This window comes from Mastomys coucha, unplaced genomic scaffold (genome assembly GCF_008632895.1).
Source record: "Mastomys coucha isolate ucsf_1 unplaced genomic scaffold, UCSF_Mcou_1 pScaffold19, whole genome shotgun sequence".
NCBI classification, from domain to species: domain Eukaryota; kingdom Metazoa; phylum Chordata; class Mammalia; order Rodentia; family Muridae; genus Mastomys; species Mastomys coucha.
The window spans coordinates 22,995,498-23,023,004 of record NW_022196901.1 but is presented as its reverse complement, the minus strand read 5'-3'; the positions used below and the strand labels follow the sequence as shown (position 1 = coordinate 23,023,004).

The following is a 27,507-nucleotide window of genomic DNA, read 5'->3' as shown; positions in this document are numbered from 1 at the left end:
ATTATTACTTCTTGACCTCTACACACTATCTGAGTCCACAGAAGAATATCTAAATCTTTATAACTTCCAAAGACACCCTTTTATATTAAATGAAACTATAATGGGATGTCCACTCTTGCCCCTCTGGATCCTTAATACTGTTAAGTTTTCTTTTCTAATACCCATATGCTACTTAAATGCATAGTCACAGCAGTACAACGTGTGAGATATGCTAATTCTATGGTTCACTGGAACATAAAAGCTTAAGACTCACGGTAATTCTTAAGCAGAGCATTATTCTGGCTTCCAGATGAACCTTTAAGGGCCCAGCTGAGAATGGATGCTCACAATAACACTGACTGTAGCACTTGCTCCAGGCTACAGAGCAGAAGAATCGAGCTGACTAACAGCTGCCTCGGCACTGTCATTCTCCCCAGTCACTTCCCAGCTGCAGCCCAGAGCAGGTGATTTATTGTCTGGGTCCAGGTTTACTCACTTGTAAAATGAGAATAACAACAGTACCTAAAAGTTATGGAACAGAAAAGTACTCTGCATAGTACCCAACAACAACCTAACTCTATCAAACATGTCATTACCATTCTTACATGATGTATTTGCAGGTGGTCCTCTAGACTGTGAAATAAAACACAGAACTGCTGATAATTTCCACATTTCCTTGTCGTGTAACAAAGGAGTTGAAATCCTAAAAGCCCCCCAGTCTCTCTGCCTCTAACTGAAGGCCTGTAAGACATAATGCCATATCTATTGTAGATGCTAATATGTCTTCCTTACTTGGCACAAAACCTAGCACACAGGCTGTCATGAGTGTTACAGTTAGTAAGTAAATAACTTCCCACTTCTAATAGCAAGCTAATACCAAGCCTCACACTCTAACCTTGGAAGTACTGCAGCACACTAAAACACTGGCATCTACAGCAGGAAACAAGGCAGGAGGAGGAAAAGAGGGAAGGGAAGGAAGGGAGAAGAGGGACAGAGGACAGGGGAGGGGAGAGATGGGGGAAGGGAGGGAGGGAGGGAGAGGAGAGTGAGGGAGTAAGGGAGGGGATTGGTTGGTCTGGGGTCTTAGCCTGAAGTTTCCTGAGCTAACTGTATCCGAAACTCACAAAGTGCACAGAAGCCAAGGTCTGAGGGGATCAAAGGTTTTAGCACTCTCAGATTCTCTGGCTTTGTAACCTTACTGGAGAAGACAGGAGAGATAAACATAGATTCTGTCTCTCCTATTCTTAGATGCAAGCGCTTTTTTGTTTGTTTGTTTTTGAAGAGTCAACATTATTTGGACAGTCGTTGTCTACTTCTTTTTTTAATAAAGATTTACTTATTATGTATTTATTATAAGTACACTGTAGCTGTCTTCAGATGCACCAGAGGAGGGCATCAGATCTCATTACGGGTGGTTGTGAGCCACCATGTGGTTGCTGGGATTTGAACTCATGACCTTCGGAAGAGCAATCAGTGCTCTTACCCGCTGAACCATTTCACCAGCCCCCAAAAGGATTCAAGTTGAAGGAAGGTTTTTCTTTTTCTTTTCTTTCTTTTTCTTTTTCTTTTCTTTTCTTTTTTTTTTTTCGAGACAGGGTTTCTCTGTGTAGTCCTGGCTGTCCTGGAACTCACTCTGTAGACCAGGCTGGCCTCGAACTCAGAAATCCGCCTGCCTCTGCCTCCCAAGTGCTGGGATTAAAGGCGTGCGCCACCACCGCCCAGCTGTTGTCTACCTCTAAGACTGTCAACTTTCACTGTTCTGCTCGAGACTGAACTGAGACTTGATAAGACACACAAAGTCCAGCTGTCATCATTTACCCCATACATACCAACAAGTACTTTCTGGGGTTAAATCTAAGTATAAAAAGATGTCAATAAACTAGAAATATCCTCATTATGGCAGAAATTGCTCAAAGAATAAGAAGATAGGAGGAAGTCTGCTCCATGACACAATAACCCATCCATTACAACATCTATGTAAGTAATTTCCTGAATTTGTCCAGGTGGTAGCCAAAGGCTTAATTAAGTCTGTGGGTAGCAGTTAACGGAGGAAGAGGAGGAGAAGGAGGAGGATGAGGAGGAGGAGGAGGAGGAGGAGGACCCATTGTTACTGCAAGAACATGGGTACTAATAAAATATTAATACATACCAGTGCCATTTGTTTTACACCAACTTGAGCCCCACTACCCCAAAGAAAGCTAGTTTCTAGACATCCTCAGGTGTGTCTGTCATGTTCTGAGAACTAGCAAGGCTCTGGCATGCAGCTTTCCCTGAAGGTCTTACAGGTAGGAAAGCATATAGTGAGTGGAGTCTCTAACCTAGAAAGCTAAAACCTCCCATAAATTATCCTCATTTTTCTCCCAGATGCCTGCAAATGTGGAGCACACATCAGAGCCAGAGGCATGAAACTTGACAAATGAACCACTTAGTAAGTAAGAACATTTGGCAGTTCTACTTGTGAGGTCAGCCAACTCTGGATACTCATGAAACGGGCACTCTGATGCCATCTAGGTATCAAAACCACATATGCAGATGTTTATGCATTTATGCCACCCAGACTCACATTCACTGTTTTTCTAAGGTCTTCCTAAGAGGAGGAGGGAGAACCCTTACATATACATGTTGACTAAGGCTGGGACTTATGGTCTTAGTTAGAGCTCTGCCTTAAGTAGGGGTAAGGGTTTGGGGCTTAGAACTCTTAGATGGAACTACATCTCAGCCTTGCTTCATATCCTTTCTTTCCTGATTCCCTCTGACTAGCCAGTTTATATGCTTCTGCTACCCTTAGATTCAGCCTCAATTAGCATCACTCCAGCCCAGAATCTCAAAAGGCCCCAACTACAATGCTATCTAATTTCTTTAATCCCGGGGTGCTTCAGCTGGCATACAGCATCTAGCAAGCCTTACTCTGGAATGCAGGCACTCAAGTAGCAACTGAGCAGGTAAGTAATATAGGTCCTCAAAACAATATAGAACTACAATTAACCCAATATGTTCTCCCTTTCTTAATCCTCTCCTACAATCACTGAGATCTGGTGTATGACCCTGAACACACCTGGCCCACACAAGTCATACAGACAATATTGTACTTAGAAGGTTCAACAAGCCATTATTCGTTAATACGAAGAAACTCAGGGTTAAGAGTTCCACCACAGATGAATGGCAGCCACAGTTGAGAGTCTTCCATCTACTTTATCTCAATGCTTAAGCCACGGAACACTGTACCATGTCATTCCTGTAGTGACTCCTACCACTGCATGGGTATAAACCCTAAAAAAATGACTAATTTTTCTCATCAAATGCAGAATTCTTTTAGAACTGTGTTGTCATGAAACTTTCAGTACTAAAGTGCTTCTACCATTGGAAAGAAAAAACTAGTTTAATCCATTCAAATTGTTTTGCTTTTTTTATTTCTTTAAAAATCCAAGATAAGAGATTATTATCCCCTCATAATTCCTGTACAGATTGTGTTTTTACCTTTTTGCATCTCTTCTTAATTACATGACATTATCTATATTAATCCTATTCAGAAAGAACTGTTAACTTCAGTTACAAGAAACATAGATGGAAACTTTGCATAAATTGCTTAGCAAAAACTTAATTGTATAAAGGCTTCAACTGCTATTATGATACTTATCAGCTTCTCTAAAAGGGTCAGTTGGTATGTTTTAATAAGACTAATTAGATACTTTAACAATGTCATTGAAATTTCCTGAATCTTTCAATAAATTACAACCTTCCTGTATAACATGTTTTCATTTATTAATCTCACTTAAAATGCAAAGAATGCTATAAGAAACGAATTGACACTTAAGAACACCTCTCAGTTAATTCTGATTAAATGGGTTAAAAGCAAAGAATAAAGACCACCAGTGACCCCTGACATAATTAAAAATTACAGCCTTCTATCGCAATGTGTTAATCCTCTTATCTGAGCATTCTCCATAGATTTTTTTTTTCTTTCAGGTTGTGCCTTGTTTAAATACACTGATTTTCCTAGAAAGCATTTTTATATTAATAGATACAAGTTAAATACTCCAAGGAAAGAAGTTTTAGTTTCGTGTTCAGGAACACTGAGTGAATTTATGCAAAGTACTGCTGTTGGTTCAAGCAATAAACTAGAATGGTGACTGTAAGCTAAAAACCTCTCTGTTGTATAAAATACTGCTCTTGCAACCTTCCAAGAGATCTTACACTCTGCCACAAAATGGAGCAGTGCACTACCTGTGCATACAAAACCTGCCACCGCTGTGCCTATTAACAAGCCTTACCAGCAAATCCTCCCAATGACTGTTAGAGCCTTGTAGAATTAGTTCTAAGATTTAGACTTTTTATTTTTTTAATAAAACAGAAGCAATTAAAAAGCAAAGCCATAGCCAGGCAATGGTAGCACACGACTTTAGCCCCAACACTCAGAAGGCATAGTCAGGTCTACAGAGTGAGTTCCAAGACAGCCAGAGCTAAACAGCGAGATCCTGTCTCAAAACAACAACAAAAGCCATGGTCTAGTTATATGGAGAAAAAGCACATAGCCTGTAAATTCCCAACTATACACAAATTTTCCACATGACCTACTGACAACCTAAGGATAAGCACTTGTTTCTAGGAACACTGTAGTAAACAAACAAACAGCAGGACTGGAACACCACAAGCAAGGACAGTTACCAGCAGGTACAACAAAGCCAGTGACTCTCGGGTGCCTTATGCCCAAGGAGAGAAGCCAGACCCCAGACACATGCAAGAGTCCATTTGGAAGACAAGATGCTCAGTGACTGGCATGGCCAATACAGACCCTGTGTAATGGCACTGTCTCAGTGATTGATCCTGCCTCAAAATAAATAAAGTGCACAGATCCTGAGGAGTAATCCCTAAGACCTAGTCATGTGTGCATGCACTCCCTCTTTCAAATATAGTAAGAGAGAATAACTGGTGTGCTCTTTGTAGAATACACGCCCCCCCCAAAAGAAATTCTCTTAGTATAGAGAGCAATTCTACGATTTTAACTTTCTATCACTGGTGGCTACATTACTAAACTGTTAACACTGGTTAACAGTGTTTAACAGTTTGCATAATTAAACTGCAACACTAGTGATGGGCTACTCTACAATATCATCTAGGGACAGAAAAGTGGCTCAGTGGGTAAAGGTTCTTGCTGCCAAGCTTAGGTACCTGAGAACCCGGATTGTAGAGGAAGAGAATCAACTCTCCATAGGGATGCCCAGGCATAAATGGTTGTGCACATAAAATTTGTACATGCGACGACTCTGATTGCTGTCTAAGAAATCTGTAAGAAACAATTTCAGTGGCTATTTCGTGGCCTCTAGATTATCAGTGTGGCCTTTAACCCAGCCCCACCTCTAGTGCTGTGCATATGGAATGCTGACATAACAGAGTCAAGTTAATGGGTTACTGAATGTGATAAGTCACCTCTACCTTTAATGGTTCTTTCCACTGTGTTTAGCTGCTTGTGTTACTGCTGCAGATGGCCATTCATTGATATGATTAAATTTGATGGTATGATAATGTATGGTAATCATGATTAATCAGAAACCCAGAAGCAAGTGGAGGATGCTGGGTATTATGTCACCTGCATTTTAAACTGCATTCTCTGCTTGCAAGCCTGACAATATCTGACAGCTGGAAGGATCTCCTACCACATTCTCCTGCTACTCCTCAAAGATCTGATAAGAGAAAATGTCTATCATCCCTTCCCTATCTTAAGTGCTAATAATTACAAGGCATTGCAGCCATGTTGTAAAAGTGTAAGCACTCAAACGCAAGTCTCTCCTTCCTAGAGAGCATCTTCTTGCTTCTCCATCAGTAAGGTAGTAATCAGAAAAGAAATGGGATTTGCTGCAGCAGTCTCGCAGACATGATTTGCATGAAATACTCAGGACCTACCCAGCAAGCCCCAAGCACCAGCACCTGGTACACAGCCTGGCCTAGAGCTCTGCTGCGCCAGCCTCATTTGCCAGGTCAAGCCAAACAATAAAGACACTGCTAAAGATTAATTTCAACTTAAAACTATAAACAATTTCATTCTTGATTTAAGTAAAGAGCAACAAAAAAAATTATTCAACACCAGTATGGAGAAAAGGAAAGTGGACACATAGTCCCACGCTTGAGCAACAAACAATTGATACCTTTTGAGAAAGGGAAAAATCAACTTTCTCTAATCAGAGTGTAACTGGGCGGATCAAATCAACCACACTCCAGGGTAGGCCCCGCATACTCTACTGGTTTTGGAAGGGGGATGTTAGTGTGGTTTTATTGTTTTGTGTGTGTGTCTGTGTTGCTGGGTTTTTGTTTGACATTTGGTTTTGTTGTTTTGTGGGGGGGGGGGGAGAAGGTGGGCGAGCGCGAGAGCGAGCATGAAGTTGTATGAGTAGGGAGGTGGGGAGGGTCGAGGGGGGTGGAATATAATCAAAATATATGCAGAAATTTTTAACTATAAAAAAAAAAGGGAGGGGAGATTTCTTTATGTTACTGGTTACCAGAAACATGACTAGTCTAATACAACAGTGCAAAAATTACAGAACTCACACAGCTTTAATAATCTATGTCAGGAAGTTTTAATCAGTGGTTCTCAACCTTCCTTATGCTGTGACCCTTTAACACAGTACTTCACATTTTTTGTTACCCTCTAGCCAGAAATTTCACTACTACTTTGTAACTGTAAATTTGCTATTGTTATGAATTGTAAGTATGTTTTTTAATGGTCTTAGCTGACCCCATGAAAGAGTCAATTGATATCCCCAAAGGGGTCGAGACCCACAGTCTGAGAACTGCTTTAAATGGAAATTTATATATAAAACAGCAATGGGACTAAAAGTGGAAACTATCTTGACAAAACCCCCAAAGTAACATTTATTGCAATAATTGACATTTTAGCATTGCTGTGAGCAAACAATGTCTTTTCTAGGACAAACAACTAAAAAATATACATGAAGTAAAGAATTTATGACTTTCCATGGTAATGACATACAAAGGAGGAATTGTATGCAGTGAAACCAAGACTTTTAACACGAAAACAGGAACACTTGAACTGAAAGTAAAACTCAGAAAAAAAGACAGGACCTGGCTAAAAGATAAACGAGTGCCTTCTATCATAAAAACAAGACATACATGTGCTCTGAACTGATACTGGTAAGCTCTAGCCGTGCAGTGAGTGTAGTGGTTGGTGCTAACAAAGCCAGGAGTCAGGAAGAATACCCTATGACCCCTGCTTTGGATGTTACTAGCTCCTGTGGGCATCTATCGCTTAAATAACAGGAGCACTTTACATTCAGAAGATTTTAACACCAACTCGTGACAAATGTGAAACATAGTCATTCTCTGATGAATATCAACTGAGATATAATGTATATTTGCAAGAAACTTGTAAGTCTGGTCTGAAAATATAAAATAACTACTTCATTAAATTAAAAAAGGAAACCCACTGCATAGACCTAATTTTTAGCCTGAAGCTTAAATCACAAAGTGGTTTCCACCAAACATGGGTGGAAAGGGTTAGAAACCACATCCATGCGTGAAGACTAACGTGACCCAAAAACCATGACCAAGGAACCTCCAGAGCAGTTCCTTCCAAAACTGAGAATTTAAAACAGGATCTTCTTAGAGCATTTCTCACCTTGACATTTAAATCTTTGACCTAAAAGATGATATTCAATTATCAAATAGTCACTATTTGTCTTATAACAGCCTACTATACATTGTGGTCTTGAGAGTGAAAATGTAAACTAATGCTAAGTAATCACATGCAAATGTTTGTTGTTAGGCTGCCTCTGTATTAATTTAATGGTGGCAAGATAGAGGCAAGGCTAGAAATAATCTGGGCTCAATCCCCAGAACCATTCAAAATACAAGCACAAAAAACACATTAAACCAACAAACCTAGAGGAAACTGTCACTAGGAAAAAAAAAACTCTACACATACTACTTCTTAGTTATTTTTGAAGTTTTCATAAAATTGTCAAACAAAATGGGCCTTTAAGCTAGTGCAGTTACCTCCAGTGAGGAAGAGAAAACACGCTCAGGCCGGTGTCAAATGTCCTCTTCAGACCTGAAGCTGGGACCAACCTACCCTTGAACTCCCTGGATGCTTCCCATTCAGTAAGGCAAAGAAAGGAATCATTCCTAGTTCAGTAAGTACTGACAGATCCTCCTATATAAATTCAATGTATCCTTGAAGACAAAGCAAAAAAAAAAAAAGTAACCATTCTCCCCTAACACTCACTTTCACAAGTACCAGTAAACTCTCAACTCTAATATTGTGTAACAGATTCCTCAGAAATTTTAACATTCCATCCCTCGGGTAGCTCCTTAAATCAAGGTAAACAACTTGAAACAGCATCAGGAAGTCCCTGAAATTAACCAGAATCAGTAGGCTCTCCTTGAGAGTTCCCTTCACAAGGAAGCTAAGCTGCAAAGAAAACTCTCAGAGGCAGAGGCAGAGGCAGGCGGATTTCTGAGTTCCAGGCCAGCCTGGTCTACAGAGTGAGTTCCAGGACAGCCAGGGCCACACAGAGAAACCCTGTCTCAAAAAACCAAAACAAAAAACAAAAACAAAAGCAAAAAAACTCTCAGATCAGAATAGCTGCCTGGAAGAAGCAGAAACCAGCAGAGCTGCCTGGAAGAGGTTTAAACCCACTGAAAACCTTTCCAACTCTGGTTGGAAAAAGTTGAAAAGACTCTTTCCAACCTGTTGAGCTGCCTGTAAGCTGTACAGGATGCTTCGGGTTCCCTGCTTTGTGAACTATCACGCATGGTGGGCACTGAGTCATTTCTCCTCCTCTAAGTAAGCCCAATAAAAACTCATTGGTTCACTAAAGTTGGACTTCAGTGGTATTCATACCTTAGTCTGTTGTGGGATTCCTATTGGGGTGAGAAGATGTGTGAATTACATCTCCTAAAGAACCATTTTGTCACACAATTACTTCTTAACAGGAAAACAAGCTGTATACTAGTATGTGCAGCATTTTCCAGGATAGTGTCTATTCTCAGAGCAATGAGAATGCTCCACTTGAGAATGATGAGTAGAATAAACTTTATCCTGCTCAATTTCCAATTCTATTTAAATTGGTACAAAGACTTCCAAATTCAAATTTAGTTTTATGCACCAAAGGAATAAAATGAATCCAGAAGACTTAAAAAATCTAAAGTTGGGTTTCTTAAATGTGTTTATCATTTCTGTGTATAGTCTCTGTATGAATGTGTGACCTGATACTGGAGATGGAACTCAGAACTTTGAACACGGAACTCAGAACTTTGAACACGTCTGTCAAGCAAGCATTCTGCTGCTGTGCCATAATCTCCAGCCTTTCATTTCTTTGAGGCAAAGCCTCACTATCTAGCCCAGGCTGGCATCTACCTCAGGAGCCATCTGCCTCAGTCTCCCACATGCTAGGATTACAGGCATGTGTTGGGATTGTGGGCCATTGTATAAAGCAGGAGTCTGTATAAGTAATACTAATTGTCTCCCATTTTTTGGGAAGGGCTAGGATAGGGTCTGCAATACACATGACCAGCAGTCAAAGCCTTAATTAGACCATAATATTATTTCGGCTGTCTTTATAATTTTACTTAGGTTTTAAGCAAAGACATAATTTGGGCTTCATTTAATATTGCCTACCCCCACATTAGGATATAAAACTCCCAGCTACTGCTCCAGTGCCATGCCTGTGTGCTTCCTACCATGATGATCAGGGACTAATCCTCTACAACTGTAGGCAAGCCCCCAAATAAATGTTTTCCTTTTTAAGAGCTGCCTTGGTCATGGTGTCTCTTCACAGCAATAGAGTGGTAACTACGATTTCAGCCACAAAGCCTTACAATCTGAGTTCCATCTCTAGAACCCAATGGTAGAAGGAGAAAACCAATTCCTTTCAAGTTGCCCTCTGACCTCCAAGTGCTTGCTTAGCTTTCATTTTCTTCTAGTAATATTCTTAAAACAACATTAGGTTTTTTTCTCTTCTACTATCAGATAAAATTCTGTTTGTACAAGTGAAGGTTAAAGTGAAAATTGCAAATTACTCTAACTTCATATTGACAATTTGTTTCATAAAAATATTAAATCACATAAATTTCTGAAAACCAAAATTGCTGTTTTTACATCAAAAATTCTAGCACCACGATGTAAATTAAACAGGAAAACAAGACCAATAGCAAATTTCACACAAGTCTGAGGAAAAAAAAGCAGCATTACAAATTAAACCAAGCGCTTCCTCACATGTGAGTGGAATGATGCCATGGCAGCCTGGGGGAGGGAGCCACTTACAAACATGTTCTGAATAAGGACTGGTAACTAAAATAATTCATTAAAAGCTAAATTTATACAATTTGAACAGCAATCTAAGAAAAAAAAACTTTACTAAGTATGGGAACAAGGCAAAAAAGAACCAGCTTCATAAAGTACCACAAATAACAGCTACAAAGCAAAAGTGTTGAAAAATTACTCTAAACCCTGAATTCAACATTGTACAAAAGTGGACCCAGCCAGTTAGACAAGCTCTCCATCTAATTCATCTGGAGTTACCACACACATCCATCTATTGTTCATCATCAATAGGCAACATACACACTCAAAAATCACTTTCTTTTTTCCATACAAAGAGCACTGCCATTTCATTGTCTCAACTAATTTCCCCATGGTTCTTAATAAACCAAGAATTTAAAGAAAGTAAAATGCATGTATTTAAGCAAATGCTGGCCTGTTGTCTTCTAATTACAGATAAATGACAAGAAACATATGAGTGTGTGCTTTGTTTCAGACTTAAATCTTTCACCTAAGAATAGGAAACCTGTGGCTAAAGAAATACTCTCAGCTCTTTAGTAACCAAGCACTTGATTCTTATTTCCTAGAATTTGACACAAAGACTCACATATGTCATGTTCCCTGTAAGATGGGCCCTCAACACAAAACCATGACAAAATCAAAATTCATTATTCTTTAAGATGAAAGGCATTCCTCTGATAGTCCTGATTCAACAATTTTACAGCTACAGAATTAATTCTGCTCTCAGCCAGTGACCTTAAGGTTTTAATAAACATTTTCCACCAGAGACTGCAGTGAACATTTACAAACGCCCACACTGTTTCTGGCCAGACAAGCACAATACCAGAACCTCTCAGTCACCATGTACTTCCCACTTCCCCTTGCCAGAGAGAAGAGTAGCTGCTACTCACTGGAAATCTTTGGGGTCCCACGGCAGGCCTCGGCTGGTTTGGAACTGGCAGCAAGGGCACTGTAAGAAAATACATTTTAATCGCTTGGCATCAGACCAGCTGGCAGGAAGGTAACACACGAGCACAAGGTATACATTACATACACTGAGCACCATTAAGCTTAGACTTCATCTAAAACACTTAGAACTTAAGGGAGAGGGAAGGGTAATTTTGGCCCCAGAATAAAACAATACCAATATGAAGCTTAAGTTCTAACAGAGAATTACTATTAGGAATTCAAATATTTTTACAACAAAAGAAGGTAATTTTTTTATGAAATAAAAGGACTAGTTTCAGTAGGATGTGACACTGTGGGAACACTTGTAACCCCACCATTCAGGAGTCTGAAGAAGGAGGACTGTTGCAAGTTTGAGGCCAGACTGAGCTAGACAGTGAGCTTAACTAAGACTGGCCAGTTATACACAAACTGAAACGTGAATCCTATGGAATCACAAAAGAGGAAGGAAGAGAAGAGGAAGAAAAAAAGGCAGGCAGAGGAAAGATGGAACAATGCTCATGTAGGCTTACAAAGAATGACAAGAAAGCAAACTTCTATCCTGACACTTGCTGTTTGGTTTTGTTTTCAAAGAGGAAAAATTCTTACCAGTCTACCAGGCCAAGAAGTCACTTAAGAGAACAACCCCTCCTCTGGTTTTTTAAGATGAGGTTCCTCTCTGTAGACCTGGTTGTCCTAGAAATCGCTCTGTAGACCAAGCTGGCCTTGAACTCACAGAGATGCCCCTGACTCTGCCTCCCAAGTGCTAGAATTAAAGGTGCGCACCACCATCACCCAGCAGAGGACATCTTATGGTAGAGAAGAAGTGAGAGGGCTACACTCTTAGGGCTAAATCATATACTGCCCTCTTTGAAAACTGCCACACATTACAGTGATCTCACTGACCTGGATTTGAAAAACTCATCACTGTTGTGTTGTGGGAGCTTACAATCAAGTAAGGATACACCCAGGAAACTCCCAGATGAGCACCTTAAATGGTATACATTTGGATAGGTCTTTAAAGAGGTTCAACTGGTGAGCATGAATCCAACCTAACCAGAATTCTAGTGAAAAGGAGAGCAAAGACTATGCTCACAGAGACCATGTGGGGACATAGAAACACCATATGCAATCCAAGAATTGAAGCCAGGGGAATGAGCCTGCTCATGCCTACACCTCTTGGTAGTGCTTGTTACAGCAGCCTCAGCAAAAGAATAATCAAAGGTTTAATACAGCACAGCTTTAACACTCTGGGAAATGAGACAGAAAGACACAAAAATGAACCTGAAGAACCAATCCAAGTCACTTTTCTATAGTGACAAGTCAAACTGTTTCAATTTCTACAGTAACAAAATGAATCCCATACATTAAAAGGAATCGTGGTTATTACAGTTAGCAGCACACTTTTACAGGTTCAATGTTAACTGAGCATGTGGAGCAGAAATCCAAACCTCTCTTGAGAGTCTATTCCAACATAAAACTTCCTGTGAGAAGACACAGCGCAAACAGGAATCTAAAGGGAAAGAGCACGCTCTAAAGCAGAGAAAGAAAAAAATAGAAAACGAGTGTTCTCATCTCAAAAGATTATATGACGGTGTAGAAAAGAAGGTACATTTAACAACAGTTGGACAATATTTTTAAATCAAGTACCAAATACAAAACACCTAGCTTCTCTACCATGGATCTATAAAGCCACTTATAGGAACTAAACAATTCCAACACAGAACATATGAATTGGGAGAAAAGAGCTGATTCTAATTAATGGGTTTGTTAACAGAACCTCAGGGGAGTTGGCAATACTGACAATGTCTCCACCCTCTTTGTTCCAGAAAAATAAACCATGTTCAATGAGCCTCCTTCTCATTCTGAATGTCCTAGAACTAACCAATTCAATGAACTCCCAGATAACTGTATGCATTCCTGTAACTTTAAGTTTTTCAAGGCCTATTTTTAACGATGGTTCTTAAACCTCCCTTTTAGCCCACCATCCACCAGAGATAGTGGAAAAGAAAGGATGTGGGGGAAGCAGACCTGTTCAGAAATGATTCTTTAGAGCAACAAGTCTGTGCTGTCTGGAAATAGATAATTCAGTTCAGTCAGCAGTGGTAGCTCCATCCACTTGCAACACCTCACGGATATATCAGCAGTTCAGCAGTCAGGTCAGCAGCAATTGTGGCACGACCAGGCCAGGCCTCAGCCTCAGTACAAGTCAGCGGGAGAGACCCGGAGAGACCCCAGGTACCAGGCAAAGTTCTCACCTGTGCCTCTCTCAGTACAGTGAAGATCAGCAAAGAAGTGAAACCAACATGCGTTGTACAACTAGCTCTATCAGCAAGCCAAGTTCAGCCCCCATCACTGTCCACTGAGTCCTATTTATATTATACCCTCCAAAGGTCTTGCCTCAACATGTGTCTTGCCTTAAGCATGTGCTTCTGTCTCAGCTGACATCACTCTGCCAATCAGCCTGAGTCTGTGGAAGCAGTAAGAAACTGCAGCGCATCACCAGAAGTTTTTTGGTACATTTCTCTCTATGCAGTCCGGACAAATGCAATGTAATGCATGCCGTTAGCAAAGAATCTTTCATCACGTGTCCTCTCAAATGCTTGCTTTAGCCGAACATTCTCTCTCCTGTGTCTACTTCAGCAAAAGACTCCTTCATGAGTCTGCCTTAATCTTTCACCTGTGCCCACTTCAGGAAAACACTCCTTCACCCATGTGCCCCAACAAAACACTATCCAACACAACTGACTCTCCACAGAGCCCTCACTCTCCCAGTTTACACTCCCAACACTGCTCTACTTTCCCTCACCATCTGCATTGAGCATGCCACATAAGGCCTATTACAGACCTTGGGTGCCGACAGTCTGCCTCTGCCCATGAATAAGTAAGAACATGAACAGAACTCTGGTCTGCTCTGCTCTCCAACAAAGACAAGGTGCCTGGAACAGGTGGAACAGAGAGAGAAGCCAGTGTTTCAGAGAAGGTATACATAACAGCTCCCAGCCCCAGGACCTCTTCTCTTATAGCAATAAAGGAACAATAGCCTGGTTCTTTCCTGCTAGGTAACACAAACAAAAGAGGCATACCATGTGTGACCTAAGAAGAACAGTTGTCACTTCCAACATCCTCGCCACGAAACATGAAATAAGCATTCAGAGACTTCAACAACTACCCTCACATTGTGCCTCATATTGAGACTGGCACAGTATATTCCACTCAGTCACAAAGTAAGAGAGAGACATTTTGAAGAAAGGAGGTTCTTCAAAGTCACATTACAAGTTACATTGTGTCTGGGACACCGTGCAGACCTGAATATGAACCTAGCTGCTACTGCAGTGGCTTTGTGAATGACATGTATCAGAAGAAAGCACGCACCTTGAACAGGGGTTACCACAGTCCCCTTGAAGTGTGGGTTGATGTGGATGTTCTTGGGCTGCTGAGGAGTCACTGGGGGAGGGGTGAGCATCATCCTTGGAGTCTCAATCTGGGGAGGCATGTGCACTCCCTGTGGTGGGGAGGGGTGATGCGGGTGCTGTAAGGGGAGTAGAGGCTGCAGCTGCTGTTGCTGGAACAGACTTCTGATTGGCTGCTGCTGAGGTGGTGGTGGTGGTGGAGGAGGAGGCTGAGGCTGTGGAGGAGGGATTAATCTTGGAGAGTGAGCCTGAAAACCACCAAAAGAGAAAATTTTACAGAAATCGACATTTAGAAGAATACAAAAGTAATGCTGATGTGCTAAAAGCTTATACCAATTAACTTCTTAGAAGTAGACTTACAGTAAAAAATTAGTACAAAACTTTGTACACAGGATGTGCAATAGACTCACAAGATGTCATGCAACTCAGCCAGTCCATGGCAAAGAGAGAAGAAATGACAGCCCACGCAGCATGGATTCTGAAGAAATAAAATTCTACACAGGAAACAATTGCCCATAATGTGCGAAGATACCCATAGCCTCTAAGCATAGTTAGCCCTGCCTCTTCTCGAGGGGGTAGAAGGCAGACAGAAGCAATCACTAGAAAGTTGCCATTTAAAAGGGTCAGGGCTACACAGAGCTGTTCCAGGAAGAAGAGACTTTGAGAAAGTGGTATCTGGGCCAAGCCTTCACTGGAGAAAAGAGATACATCACACAGAGAGAATAATAGACTATGAATGGAGAAAAATAGTCAAAAGGACTTCCTGTTTAATCAAGGGGGGGCATAGAATATGTTCACGGGGTCAATAAACAAACAAATAGAAGCACAAATTAAAGTAGCCCAAATACCTAAAGTGGCCCTGTGATCCCCTACAGCCCCATGTCTCAAGTTCCCAGAAAGTAGCAGGCCTATTCCTGACAGGGCCAGAAAGTGAGTTTGAGTCAGACAATCTACCAGTTTTGCTTTTAATCACTAATCAAATCAACTCTACTGCCAATTAGTAGTCAAAACACTTGTAATTCAGCTGTCTAATTAGTCCTTTTCCTTGGGATGACGACCAATTATAGAGGGTCTCTGCATTCCAAGTGAAAGATACAATATGCATGGTGAGGAAGCCCCAATGATGCCCTTTCTGGGAAAGTGACTGACTGCTCATAGTGTGAGATGGACAAGATGAACACAGACCTGTGACAGGCCATGGCAAAAGGCAAACAGAAGAACAGCCACAGTCTGACGAAAGACTTCAGAGGAACAAAAAGATTAAAGTTAAATTGTATATGGCCTTGGCTGGCTGTCTTTCTCAAGAAAGGACTTCTCCAAAGATTCAGAAGCCAATAAATCTGAACTCTCCTATTCCTAGAATCCTGAGCACAGTGCTAATTACTTTTATGCACACAAGTGTGTGATATATAGAATTGGAAAGGGCTGTAAGTTGTCTGAACTTAATGAGAGAGGCTGGCACTGAAATTGGGGACTGGGGTGGAGGGATCTCCTCTCTTCCCCATTTCAGACACTAGCATGTTTGGGGATGGAATGCCCCCCTAACTTTCTGACAAGGAGGGAAGAGAACAACTGCTCAAGAATAAAAAAAAAAAAAAATCATTGTCATTGAGAATAGCTAAGTCATGTCATTGAGCAATGGCTAATAGTGAGAATAGCAAACTGTTTAATAATAGATCTTACTATTGTTTATCCTATGATATAAAAATACGTATAGTGTGAAAGAGAAACTGTTAGTTCAGCCATGGGAAGTTCATTAATGAAGAAAAAGCTAAACTAGAAACACCTCAACATCCCTGGCTGGTTTCTGTTGGATGTTGTGAGCCCTTATTTAATAATGTTACCTTCCCACTGTCAGTATTCATTAACCTGAAGGGCCTCAGCTGAGTAGAAAATTCTGCACTGGCCTGGACTCCACCAGGAACTCTAGCTGGGTGCTTTAGAGGGGCTTCCCCACAGTTGATTTCTCCTGAAAGGAGAGCGCAAACCCTGAGAGACCAGAAAAAACACAACTATTGCAAACATTCCCACCAAAGACATAGTAATATGACATGATGGAACTGTGTGAGAGGGAGGAGGAAGGAGAGTAGCTCTAAAGCAAAGCAGCCCAACAGAGAAAGGAAGTCATGTGACCTCGGAGCCATAAGACACACACCCAAAATGAGTGCAGGCTAGGACTTCAAGAAGAACAGAACCCAGATCAAAAAACAAGACCCAAGAACATTCCTCCAAGAAAGTGGAGGTGAACAGGCAAGGGGACAGATCCATTGTGCGTGAGGACCAAGCATCTCTGTGGCTTAGCTCACTGACGTAACAGCCCCACTAGGAAAGACAAGCTTCAGCCAAAGTGCATGGCTTCAGAGGGCCTGGTGGCTATGCAACCCACCAGTGCATCCGAAGACACAGCTACTCTGTTAGGATGCAGGCTACTTTTGCTTTTTGACTAGCTGTTAAAGGTTATCTCCCACCCACTCTCCATTTTCCTTCTCACTGGTAAATAGGCACTTGTGTTGATGAAAGACTAATCTGGGACATAACTTATTAACACTGACAGAGAACAAACCAATTGTGTACAAAAGAGCAATGTTTCAAGTGCTATCACCCACCTTTCCCTCTTCCCTTGGGGTAAATTAAAACTAGATTCTCACGCAAGGCCAACAAACACCCTTTCGACTTCATTACTTCACCAATGGATGGTATCTAAAACATTGTTAATAGAAGCCAAGTGGAGGCTGCAAGCCTTAGAAGGGTATGTGAAATACACTAGAGGCATATCTTGCATTACATTTCTTCCTAACACTGTCTTCCAAAGGAGAAAGCCATGAAGTTTACCTCTAGCTTACAAAAGGACAAAACACCATGACTCCTATCTTTGCTGAGACCTCCCAGAAGAAATCCATCCAAGTTTAACTGCATAGTTCAGCCTCAAGTTATGAACATTTTTAAAAGGTATAATAATAAAGAAAAACTGCTACAGAGGGGAAAACCTATAGGAAAACAGTTTATAAAACAATCAACTATGACCTAAATCCTGTGTTAACATCAGCATATTTCAGCAGCATACTTAAAGAGGCCTCACTGATATAAGGGAGAAAAGCAGGGCTCGGTTGTAGCCACACAGGCCATCAGCTATTCAACAGAAGTGTTGAGATGGATTTTTAACTACCCAATAATAAAAGGACCCAATCCTCAGGCTGCAAATAAAAATCTTAGCACAGACCAAACTTGAGAACCTTCAGCCATTTCTTCTACTGCCTGAGTGTCATTTCAGAGAAGATAAGTGTGAGCTGCATGGACCACAGGAGTACACCTTCATTGTTCTAAAACTGTCAGGTACTGTATTATAACACTGTAATTACCACAACAGGCGGCTGTGTAGGAAGTAGGGCAGGTCTGTGCTCCTTCATCCTTCCCCTCTCACTGTTGTCTCGCCTCTGGTCTCCCATTCCTCGGCACATCAGAGAGCCTCCTCGCCTTCCTCCCCGCCGGGAACAGTAGCGCCCCTGCTTATGCTGTCGCTCTCTTTCTTCAAATTCAAGCAATGCAGCTTTGGCTTCTGCAGAAAGCTCTATGTAAAAAGATGTATAGGTGTTAAGTTCATCCCACACTACACACATCTGTGGAGAGAACAGTAAGAACCAAGTACCAATCTCTAATACAAGTATTATCTATCAATCTTAAACGCTTTCATTTTCACAGTGTAGATTTAGTAAATCTAAAAAGTAGCCAGTGTTCACAGACCATTACAGTAGAGGAGGAACTACTACTCTACTGGGCACCAATGATGCCAGTAAGAGAATGCCACGAGCTGCATGCCTTTAGTACCAGCACTCAGGAGGCAGAGGCAGGTGAATCTACATGAATCTGAAGTCAGCTTGATCTACAAAGTGAGTTCCAGGACAGCCAGGGCTATACAGAGAAACCCAGTTTCAAAAACCAAAACCAAACAAACTTAAAAACCAAAATATTACCACTAATGTGAAACGGCACAGAATTAGGAGGAAAAAGACAAATGAACAAACAAAACCAACAAACCTTATATTCTGACATAAATCAAAGCCATTACTCACTTCCTTCTGAAGTCAAATTATTAAGGCTAACTCCTGAATGGAACAGTCATTAACTGCATTTTGCTTTAAACTTTTACATCCATTAGCATATGTCATCATGCTGTAAAAAGACATTGTGTGTCCATGTAGCCAGCTACAGACACTCTGTCAAGTAACAGGAAAGCCATGCCCCCCCACCGCAAAAAGCTGGCTACTTAAAGCAATGCAGGAGCTTCATGCGTCCACTTGTGTTCCTATGTCTCACAGTGCAATGAACACGGCAAAGACCCTAAAAATCTTCCAACAGTACATTATTCTAAGCATCTAAGGGAGCCCTTTTAAACATATAAAGCCCTATAGGTCTTTTTATTTTGCAGTAGTGTCTAAAACAGTATGATTTAGTAATACTACTACATAGTAGTACATCCTATATTAGTAAATGTGTATTTTCTCAAAATATCACTAAACACTACCATAAGCCTTCCTTCTCCATGGAAGGCAGTTAAGTATCACTGGAGCCTACTTTGACACATCAGACTAAAAATCTCTAGGTTATGATTCATTTTCTTGGAAATATTGATATGGACCCCCCTCTCATTCAAATGAATATAAACCCTTGGAAAGAAATCATAATAATCTTTTAACCAGCATAGATTTTTATTTTAATCTTGACTACATTATTGCTTCACACACACATTTTATGCAGTGAATCAGCAATTATTTTTCTAGTGGTTCTGAGTGTCAAGATTAATTTTACTATCCTCAGTAATAAAATGGTTTCAAATGACATCTTTAATCAGCAAGAAAAAATGCTCTCCTCCAATTGAGACAAACTATCACAAAAGGTCACCAAAATATGACAGGATAGAAATTACATTTGTAACTTCAACTGAAATGTTAATTTCCCCATAAGTGTTTCCTATGTCCAAATTCTAAAGAGATATATCATAAAACAACTACAATTACACTACACTATTTCCAGTAAAAACATATTTGCATCCAAATAATTATAATTATAAAGCAGTTGAAATGAATATATACTTATGGCATACAGTTTGCAAAATAAAAACATCAAAACATAACTGAACTCCCAAAATTTTAAAATAAGAAACATAGTATAAAAGGGTAAGTATGTGTCTACTAGCATTAGCAACCACCCACTGTCACTGGATGAAAGGGTTCTTTCCCAATGAAAGTAGCCAGGATATTAGTTCAATAGGCAAGATGTAAGGGTTGCCAAGCAAAATGGGCTGGAGATGGCTCAGCAGTTAAGAGCACTGACTGCTCTTCCAGAGGTACTGAGTTCTATTCCCAGCAACCACACGGTGGCTCACAATCATCTGTAATGGGACCTGGTGTGTCTGAAGACAGCTACAGTGCACTCATATGCATCAAATAAATAAGTCTTTTTTTAAAAAAAGTAATTTAATATGATGTATGTACCAGTGAGACTGAACACAAAATTTAGAGAGTGACTTGGAAGCTTAGCTTTAAATACACTTTTCCTCACAGCCATGCTGCTTTCAAAATGCTTCTGAGAGAAGCTACTGCTCTTCACTTATAGGTTGAGTCTAGAGAAAACCTGTCAAAGTATCCTTGTACAGAGCATGCCCTGGCATTTTCATATACAAAACACACAGTCTAGCTCATCTGGACTCTGCCAGTGCAGTACCACCTACACCTTTAGCTGCCTCTGCACAAATGACCTACTTTCTGAACTCACAGTTGGATGTCATCCTTGGGAAAATGGAGAAAAGCATGATGTAAATATATTTCTGTAAGATTTAACTTGCAGAAAAAATCCTGACCATGAAAAGGGCTAACCAACTAAATAAGAATACCTCAGCCCCAAATTCTACTTTTATCCCAGACTGAAGTAAATATTCCAATCAACTAATGAGATTTTGTTCTTTAACACGGAGAGGGTCATATGTGTGATATAGCACTCTTCACACTTGAGACAACATCATGTGTCTCAAAGTGATCAAACTCTATTCTAGATCTCAAAAAGATCACTTCACACACAAGCTTTCAGAGTCAGAAATGAGAAGTACCACAGCAGCAACCGATTCTCAAGCAGCAAAGGATTCAAGATTAACCAAAGCTATCTACCACTAAAGGAATAAGTTGTTATTTGTAGGAGGTAGAGTTGGCACAGGAGTTGGCACTGGTTGCTCTTCCAGGGAACCCAAGTTCAATGCCCAGCACCTACACAGCCATTCATAAACATCCCTAATTCCAGTTTCAGAGGATCCAGGCCCCCAAACATGATAAACACACGTTTATTTCAGGCAAACACTTAAAACATACAATATAAATCTAATTTTTTTATAAATTTGTATTTGTAAATGAAATGACAAAAAGAAAACAAGAAAATCAAATGTTCAAAAACTATGCATCACTAGAAATATAGGGACTAGAAACATACTTTCATCTCAGTATAAAAGCAGGCAAACTGCTTTACAATCCAATAAACTTCATCTTGGGACTGGGGACACAAAAACAAGCCTACAGGTAACACTCATGCAAACTTCCAGCTCTCAAAGGCTTCTGTCTTCCTCACAAGCCTTCTGTCTGTCTACTGTCTGGGAAGGTGCAAGACCTATTAGGAAGCTTCCTCTCTCAGGAAACCAGTCTTCGAGGAGTGGTAACATCCTTTGTATATTGAGAATGACCCAACTTTGAATGAAATTACTAGTAAACTTTCAAAACATTATGCTTCCTTAAATTAGAACTCTAAATAAAGAAAAAACTTTTAACATTTTTCTTGTGTTCAATTACCTAGCCAAATTACCACATTCTACAAAAATGTACTTAGTTCTTTTTAGAGGAAAAATACATTATCAAATTATTTCCCCTATAGAACTGCTCCTAAGGATTCTAAGCCCTCTCTTCCCCAGTTCCTGAGATGTGACTTGTCTATAATAAAACAACCCTCTAAGCCTTTTGTCTCTGGAGAAGACCGGTTATAACTATCAGGTACCTTGAAAAGAAAGCAGATTTGACAGCTTTCAGGAAAAATGAAAGTATAAATGATTCTAAAAAGAAGGGAAGAAAGCAAAACTCCAAGAGAGAAAGGGAGAGAGAGAGAGAGAGAGAGAGAGTAAACTAAAATATGAATATAGGCAAGTAGAACATTCCAGAACAGCCATGCTCACACCCTCAGAGAGATACTGTGAATATTAGTAACTGTGATGACTTGAATTTGTGTCAGTGGATGAAGGCAGCTTAGTGTTTACCTGGAGAGTTGTGTGTGCCCCTCAAAGATGCATGCTGCTTGTCCTCTTTAGTAGTAAAAGCAAGCATGTTGTGGTTTGAATGAGAATGGCCCTTACAGCTTAGGGAGTCGGGGAACCCCAAATGAGTGAAGACCTGAGGGAATGTGCATTTTGAAATGTACACCATCATTTTGAGGACTCCAAGGCCAACTGATCCAGGGGAAATTGGCTTGAATCATTACACCCATAAGGACCAGGCTCAAGAAGAATGGCAAAGCTTTCCTTGGAGTCGAGAGTCCAATTATAAACAACTGGTCAGTGTGGGCAAAGAGGAGCAGCTTCTTCCTCCTCCCAGATGTTTGTAACCTGAGACTGCTCTCTTAAACAGACTTCCTACCAAGACTAGCTAGGCTCCCAGTTTCACTATGTTTATCTTTTCTTCATTCCCTCATTCTTCCTAGCCAGAGTGTCAAGCCCCAATCCTTGAATGCCAAGGCTTATATATTTGAATGTTTGTCCCAGTTGGTGGAACTATTTGGGAAAGATTAGTAGGTGTGGCCTTGTTGGAAAGGATATGTCACTAGGGACAGGATTTGAGTTTTCTGACCACTCACACCATTCCGACTGTCTGTGTTGCTCTCTCTGGCCCCTACTTGTGGATCAAGTAACAATTCCTGCTATCATACTTTTGCTTTGCCCTAATAAACTCAAAGCCTCTGAAACTATACGCCCAATAATACTTTTTTTAAAGTTCCTTTAGGCCATGACATTTTGTCACAGCAATAGAATAATAACTAATACTAACAATAGTGTTTTAAAACAATAAAGGGGGGCTGGAGAGATGACTTAGCAGTAAAGAGCACTAGCTATTCTTCCAGAGGACCTAGATTCAATTCCCTGCACCCTCATGGCAGCTCATAACTGTCTGTATTCCAGTTCCAGGGGATCTGACACCCTCACAGACATACAAGCAGGCAGAACATCAATGTATATAAAATTTTTTAATTATTTAATAAAAACTCACATTCACAGAGAGAAATGAGAAGGGGAGAGGAGAGGAATACGGGAGGGAGAGAGAGGGGGAAAGGGGGCTGACAGACCATCAAGGCAATGAGGCCTTGACCTTTATTTTTATCTAGACCAAAATAAAAAGGTAGGAAGACCCTGATGTCGTCCTGTGAACTTCTCCTTCCTCCTAAGAAAGCCATACTCTGGTGGTCCCTGTTCTTCTAAAATCCAAGCAGAACCTGGGAACACACTGAAAATACAATCTTCCTGGGCAATGCATGGGATTAAAGACTCAAAAGGGCAGGTAGTGGCCCCACACTGCTTTCAAAAGCCCCAGGTCACTCTAATCAGATACTTCTGGTCACTCTAATCAGATACTTCTACCACTAAGTAATACTCCCAGTTCTTGGGGTAACTGTGAGACTCCAATATGAAGCCAATGATCAGTGAGAAAGGACACAGACTGTACAGAGGGGTGGGGCTAATGCTCTCAGCCAGCAACAGTCTGAGAAAGGTCTTCAGGGGTAGGTACTTGACATTCAGTTAATGATCTCTATTAACTAGTCACTGAACACCCAGGAACAACAGGCAGAGAAAACCCAAAAGAATGGCTATAAGAACATTACAAGTGCAAGATGAGATGGCTGGCCATCTCTGGCTGGTGAGATGGCTCAGTGGTTAAGAGCGCTGACTGCTCTTCCGGAGGTCGTGAGATCAGATCCCAGCACCCACATGGTGCCTCACAACCATCCGTAATGAGAAACAAATAAAAACCTATGGGCCGGCCAGAGTAAGAGGGAGAAGGGAGGGGGTGGGAGTGGGGAAACAAGTGCAAAATAAAATCAATATGGCCAAGATTTAGCCCTGGCTATCTGAAGGACACAGTCCAGCAGAGAAAAGCCGGTATCTCTGCCAAGCATGACCCTGCTACCACCTCAGTACAGTCAAGAACACAGGACACAAAGGTGAGTAGTTTTAGCTTATACACTCCCAAAGAAGATGACTAAGTTCATAAATAAATACTTGTAAATATTTCACTCAAATACTTATAACCCAGGTGTTGAGCACAGCACAGCTGGGCACCAGTCCCCCATATACCATATACCCTCACCAACAATCAAACAGAATAAGATACGAAGAAATCTGAAGTCGAAATAAAAATCAAGTAAACAGGCCAAAAGAAAGAATGAAACAAAGAAAGAGAGAGAGGGAGGGAGGGAGAGAGGGAGGGAGAAAGGAGGGAGAAAAGGAGGGAAAGAGGGAGGGAAGGAGAGAGGGAGGGAGAGAAGGAGGGAGAGAGGGAGAAAAGGAGGGAGGAAGGGGGAGGGAGGGAGAGAAGGAGGGAGGAAGGGGGAGGGAGAGAAGGAGGGAAGAAGAGGGAGGGAGGGAGGGAGGGAAGGAGGGAGGAAGGAAGGAAGGAAGGAAGGAAGGAAGGAAGGAAGGAAGGAAGGAAGGAAGTTAGTTTACCCACAGACCAAAAACAAAAATTACCCAAAGTTTCTGGAATGTTCCTTCTCTCTCTAGTTACATCTGAAAGCCTAATAATCGTTCCTTCTTTCCTTTCAGTTTTAAAACGTAATCGTCCAGATTCTTCATCATCATCATCTTCTTCATCTGATTCTTCTTTTATGTCTTTCTGGAGTTCCAGAGTTTCCATTCCTCCCTACAGGCAGACAGAAGCAAAGAGGGAGAGTGAGTCCATAGTCACTTAAAATGTGAGTACATTTCAAAGGTCTTGGTAAAAGGCTATGTGAAACCTGAAGCCAACTCCAGTAGGGGAAAAACTTCAAATAAAGTAAGTTTCTTTTTAAAATTTACCTTGGGAAAACTTCAAACTACTGCCTATAGTTAATACATGAGTATCTCCCCACTATGGCTACTCACACTAGCTTGAGTACAGACATCTGTTAAGCATCCCTGCTGCCTTACATCTAATCCAAACCACAGCAAAGTTCCACACAACTTAAGTTGTCTATGACTACAAGGTAAGCTAATATCCATAAATCCACCACTGGGAACACACTAACCTGGAAGCTGTAATGGCTACTTCAGGCATGTAAGCTGAACAGTTCCCAGTCCCTAACCACATATTTTGATCTTCTGTCAGGAGAGCAGTCACTGTCAGTTTGGGGTTTACTTCACTCTTCCCGTCTAACTCAGCACAGACTTAGTGCTGAGACCAATAAAAGACAAAAATCATTTCTTCTGCCACTTCTTTCACACTAAAACAAGGTTTTATTTTAGCGGAGTCTCTTACAAAACTTTCTTCTAGTGCTAACCCAAACTAAAGCAGTTTTTTTTCATACAACACTTCTTTCTGAGCTCCTATGGCTCTATCACCTCCCTCTAAGGTCAATCTCAGTAGCCCACTGGCAGATGAAGACAGAGGCATACTAAACATACAGCTCATTTAAACTTTCTCTACCACTGTGATAAAAAATGCAGCTTGCCTCTTCATTATCATGAACATTATCTTTACTCTTCAAAGAAACAAAGACATATTGTTAGAAAATATGTAAGAAGCTAAACCCATGGAAAATTACTGTTAATTTCCTTTCATAAATATTCTCAATACAAAATGCTAACTACAAGTCAGACTCTATAACAAGTAGTACAAATGGGAAAACAAATCCAGGAATCCAAATGCTGAACATGGAGATGACACTTTACTTTCAGTCTAAATGGCTTTTCAGTGCTCTGAGGTTCAGCATGCTGGAGAATTCTGCAGCACCAGAAATCACATTCCTCCTAGTATAATACTACCATTTCTGAATCACTGTGTACATATAGGCAATCAGAATGAGAAGTGTCTATGATGAGGGCTCAACACACCATTGCCAAAAAGTCCCTGCTGTGCCTCTACATGCTCCAGCAGGACTATTCTGTGTTACACCAACGATATACACCAACGTATATCACTACATATACACCAACGACTGAATATCCATTTTTTAGAAGCAGATTCTGACCTGGGAGGTCCGGGGTGGGGTCTGAGAGTCCACATTCCTAACAAGCTCCCAGGGAAGCCAATTCTTGGATCCACAGACCATGTTAGGAATATGGCCACAGAAAAAAAAATGACATCTACCAAAGCAAAAACCTTATTGTAGCAGTTATAATAATCATATTACTTCAAAAGATGCAAAAAGACTAGTAGTTTGGTGTCCACTCAAAAATCACCACCAGCAAACTAGAACCAAAAAGATTATCTTCAATCTGAGAGCAAATCTGATGGGCAATAAGGTGCCTTCTGCCCAGCACTAAAAATATGGCAAGAAAATCAGCTTTGAAGCAAGTTTTCTGCTGTACATAGCACCTGTACTGGAAGTCAATAAGGCAAAATAAATAAAAAGGATTCTGATTACAGAGAAAAAGTTGAGATGTTTATATTAACAGATAATTTATTAACATGTTAACTGGGTGAAGGGAGGGCTGGAGAGATGGCTAAGTGGTTAAGACTACATACTATTCACACAAAGGATTCAAACTGAATTTTCAGCACCCACATAAGGCAATTTACAACCACCAATAACTCCAGCACTAGAAGGCCCAATACACTCTACTGGTATTCACAGACACCTGCACTTGTGTACATAACCAAATACACACACACACACACACACACACACACACACACACACTCACTCTCTTTCTCTCACTCTCACATACCAAAGAATATATAAAAATAAAACCTTTAAAAATTAAATCTTAAAATAATAAACATATCCACTTTTAATCTAGAGATACATGGCCATTTCCATCAAACTCCTAGCCAGACTTCTAGTAGATACTAACAAATCCATGATAGAAAAGAACCTTAAAAAAGAATTAAGTTGGTGGATTTATACTACCTGGCTTCATGTTCCATTACTGCACCTGCTGGGGTGCGGGCATACAGAATTTGTAAAAACAAATTGGTACAAAAGAGCCTGCCAGTAAATAAAACCAACCAACAGCACAAAAACTACAGTGATTTGATGGGAAAATGTACACAGCAACCCAGTGAAATAGTTGGCAAGGCATTTTTACTTAAAAACAATAATAGCTCTCATGCCTCAAATGCTATTAGATAAGGAGCCTCTAACTCTAAACTAACACTGGCTAATAATATAAAGCTTCCAGAAGAAAAGCTGAAGTTAATTTTACAATCATGGGATAATCAAATTTTTCGTAGGTCACAAAATTACTTGGACATCACCCAAATTATTTTCTACTTACAAAAATTAAATGTGAGGTCTGGCTAGCTCAACAGAGGACCCAGGGAGTCTGATGAGGGTCTGATGAGTCTCTTCTGGCCCTCAAAGGCACTGCACACATGGCACAGCAGCATGTATGCAAGCAAATAGATATTAAAGGAAAAAAAATTTAAACCTAAATTTGTTTAAATGCATACCACCTGAACATGACTGATCTCATGTAAAACAAAATAAAACAAAAAACACGTAAATTTTAGAAACTAACGCTGTATTCAGAGGTTCAAAAAAAACTCACAATCCATGTATCTGCCAATGGATCTGATATCTAGAATATACAGATACATCTAGCAACCTGTCTAGATTACAGACAATAAGAACATGCAATATAAACTATACACAATCAAAATATACTGTCTATGTAGAATA

The 27,507-nt window shown here is 40.6% G+C and overlaps 1 protein-coding gene across 6 annotated transcripts in view; it reads right to left on the bottom strand.

Annotated features, from left to right (window-relative positions):
• Positions 1-27,507, bottom strand: part of Rbm33 (RNA binding motif protein 33) — a 101,260-nt gene that overhangs the window by 38,351 nt on the left and 35,402 nt on the right. For all 6 annotated transcript variants that reach the window (XM_031380251.1, XM_031380252.1, XM_031380253.1 and 3 more), the window contains 4 exons: positions 24,377-24,548; positions 17,970-18,178; positions 14,573-14,858; positions 11,164-11,222 (listed from right to left, as the gene is read on the bottom strand). In XM_031380251.1, the coding sequence (XP_031236111.1) occupies positions 11,164-11,222; positions 14,573-14,858; positions 17,970-18,178; positions 24,377-24,548 (726 nt within the window). The remainder of the gene's footprint in view (positions 1-11,163; positions 11,223-14,572; positions 14,859-17,969; positions 18,179-24,376; positions 24,549-27,507) is intronic.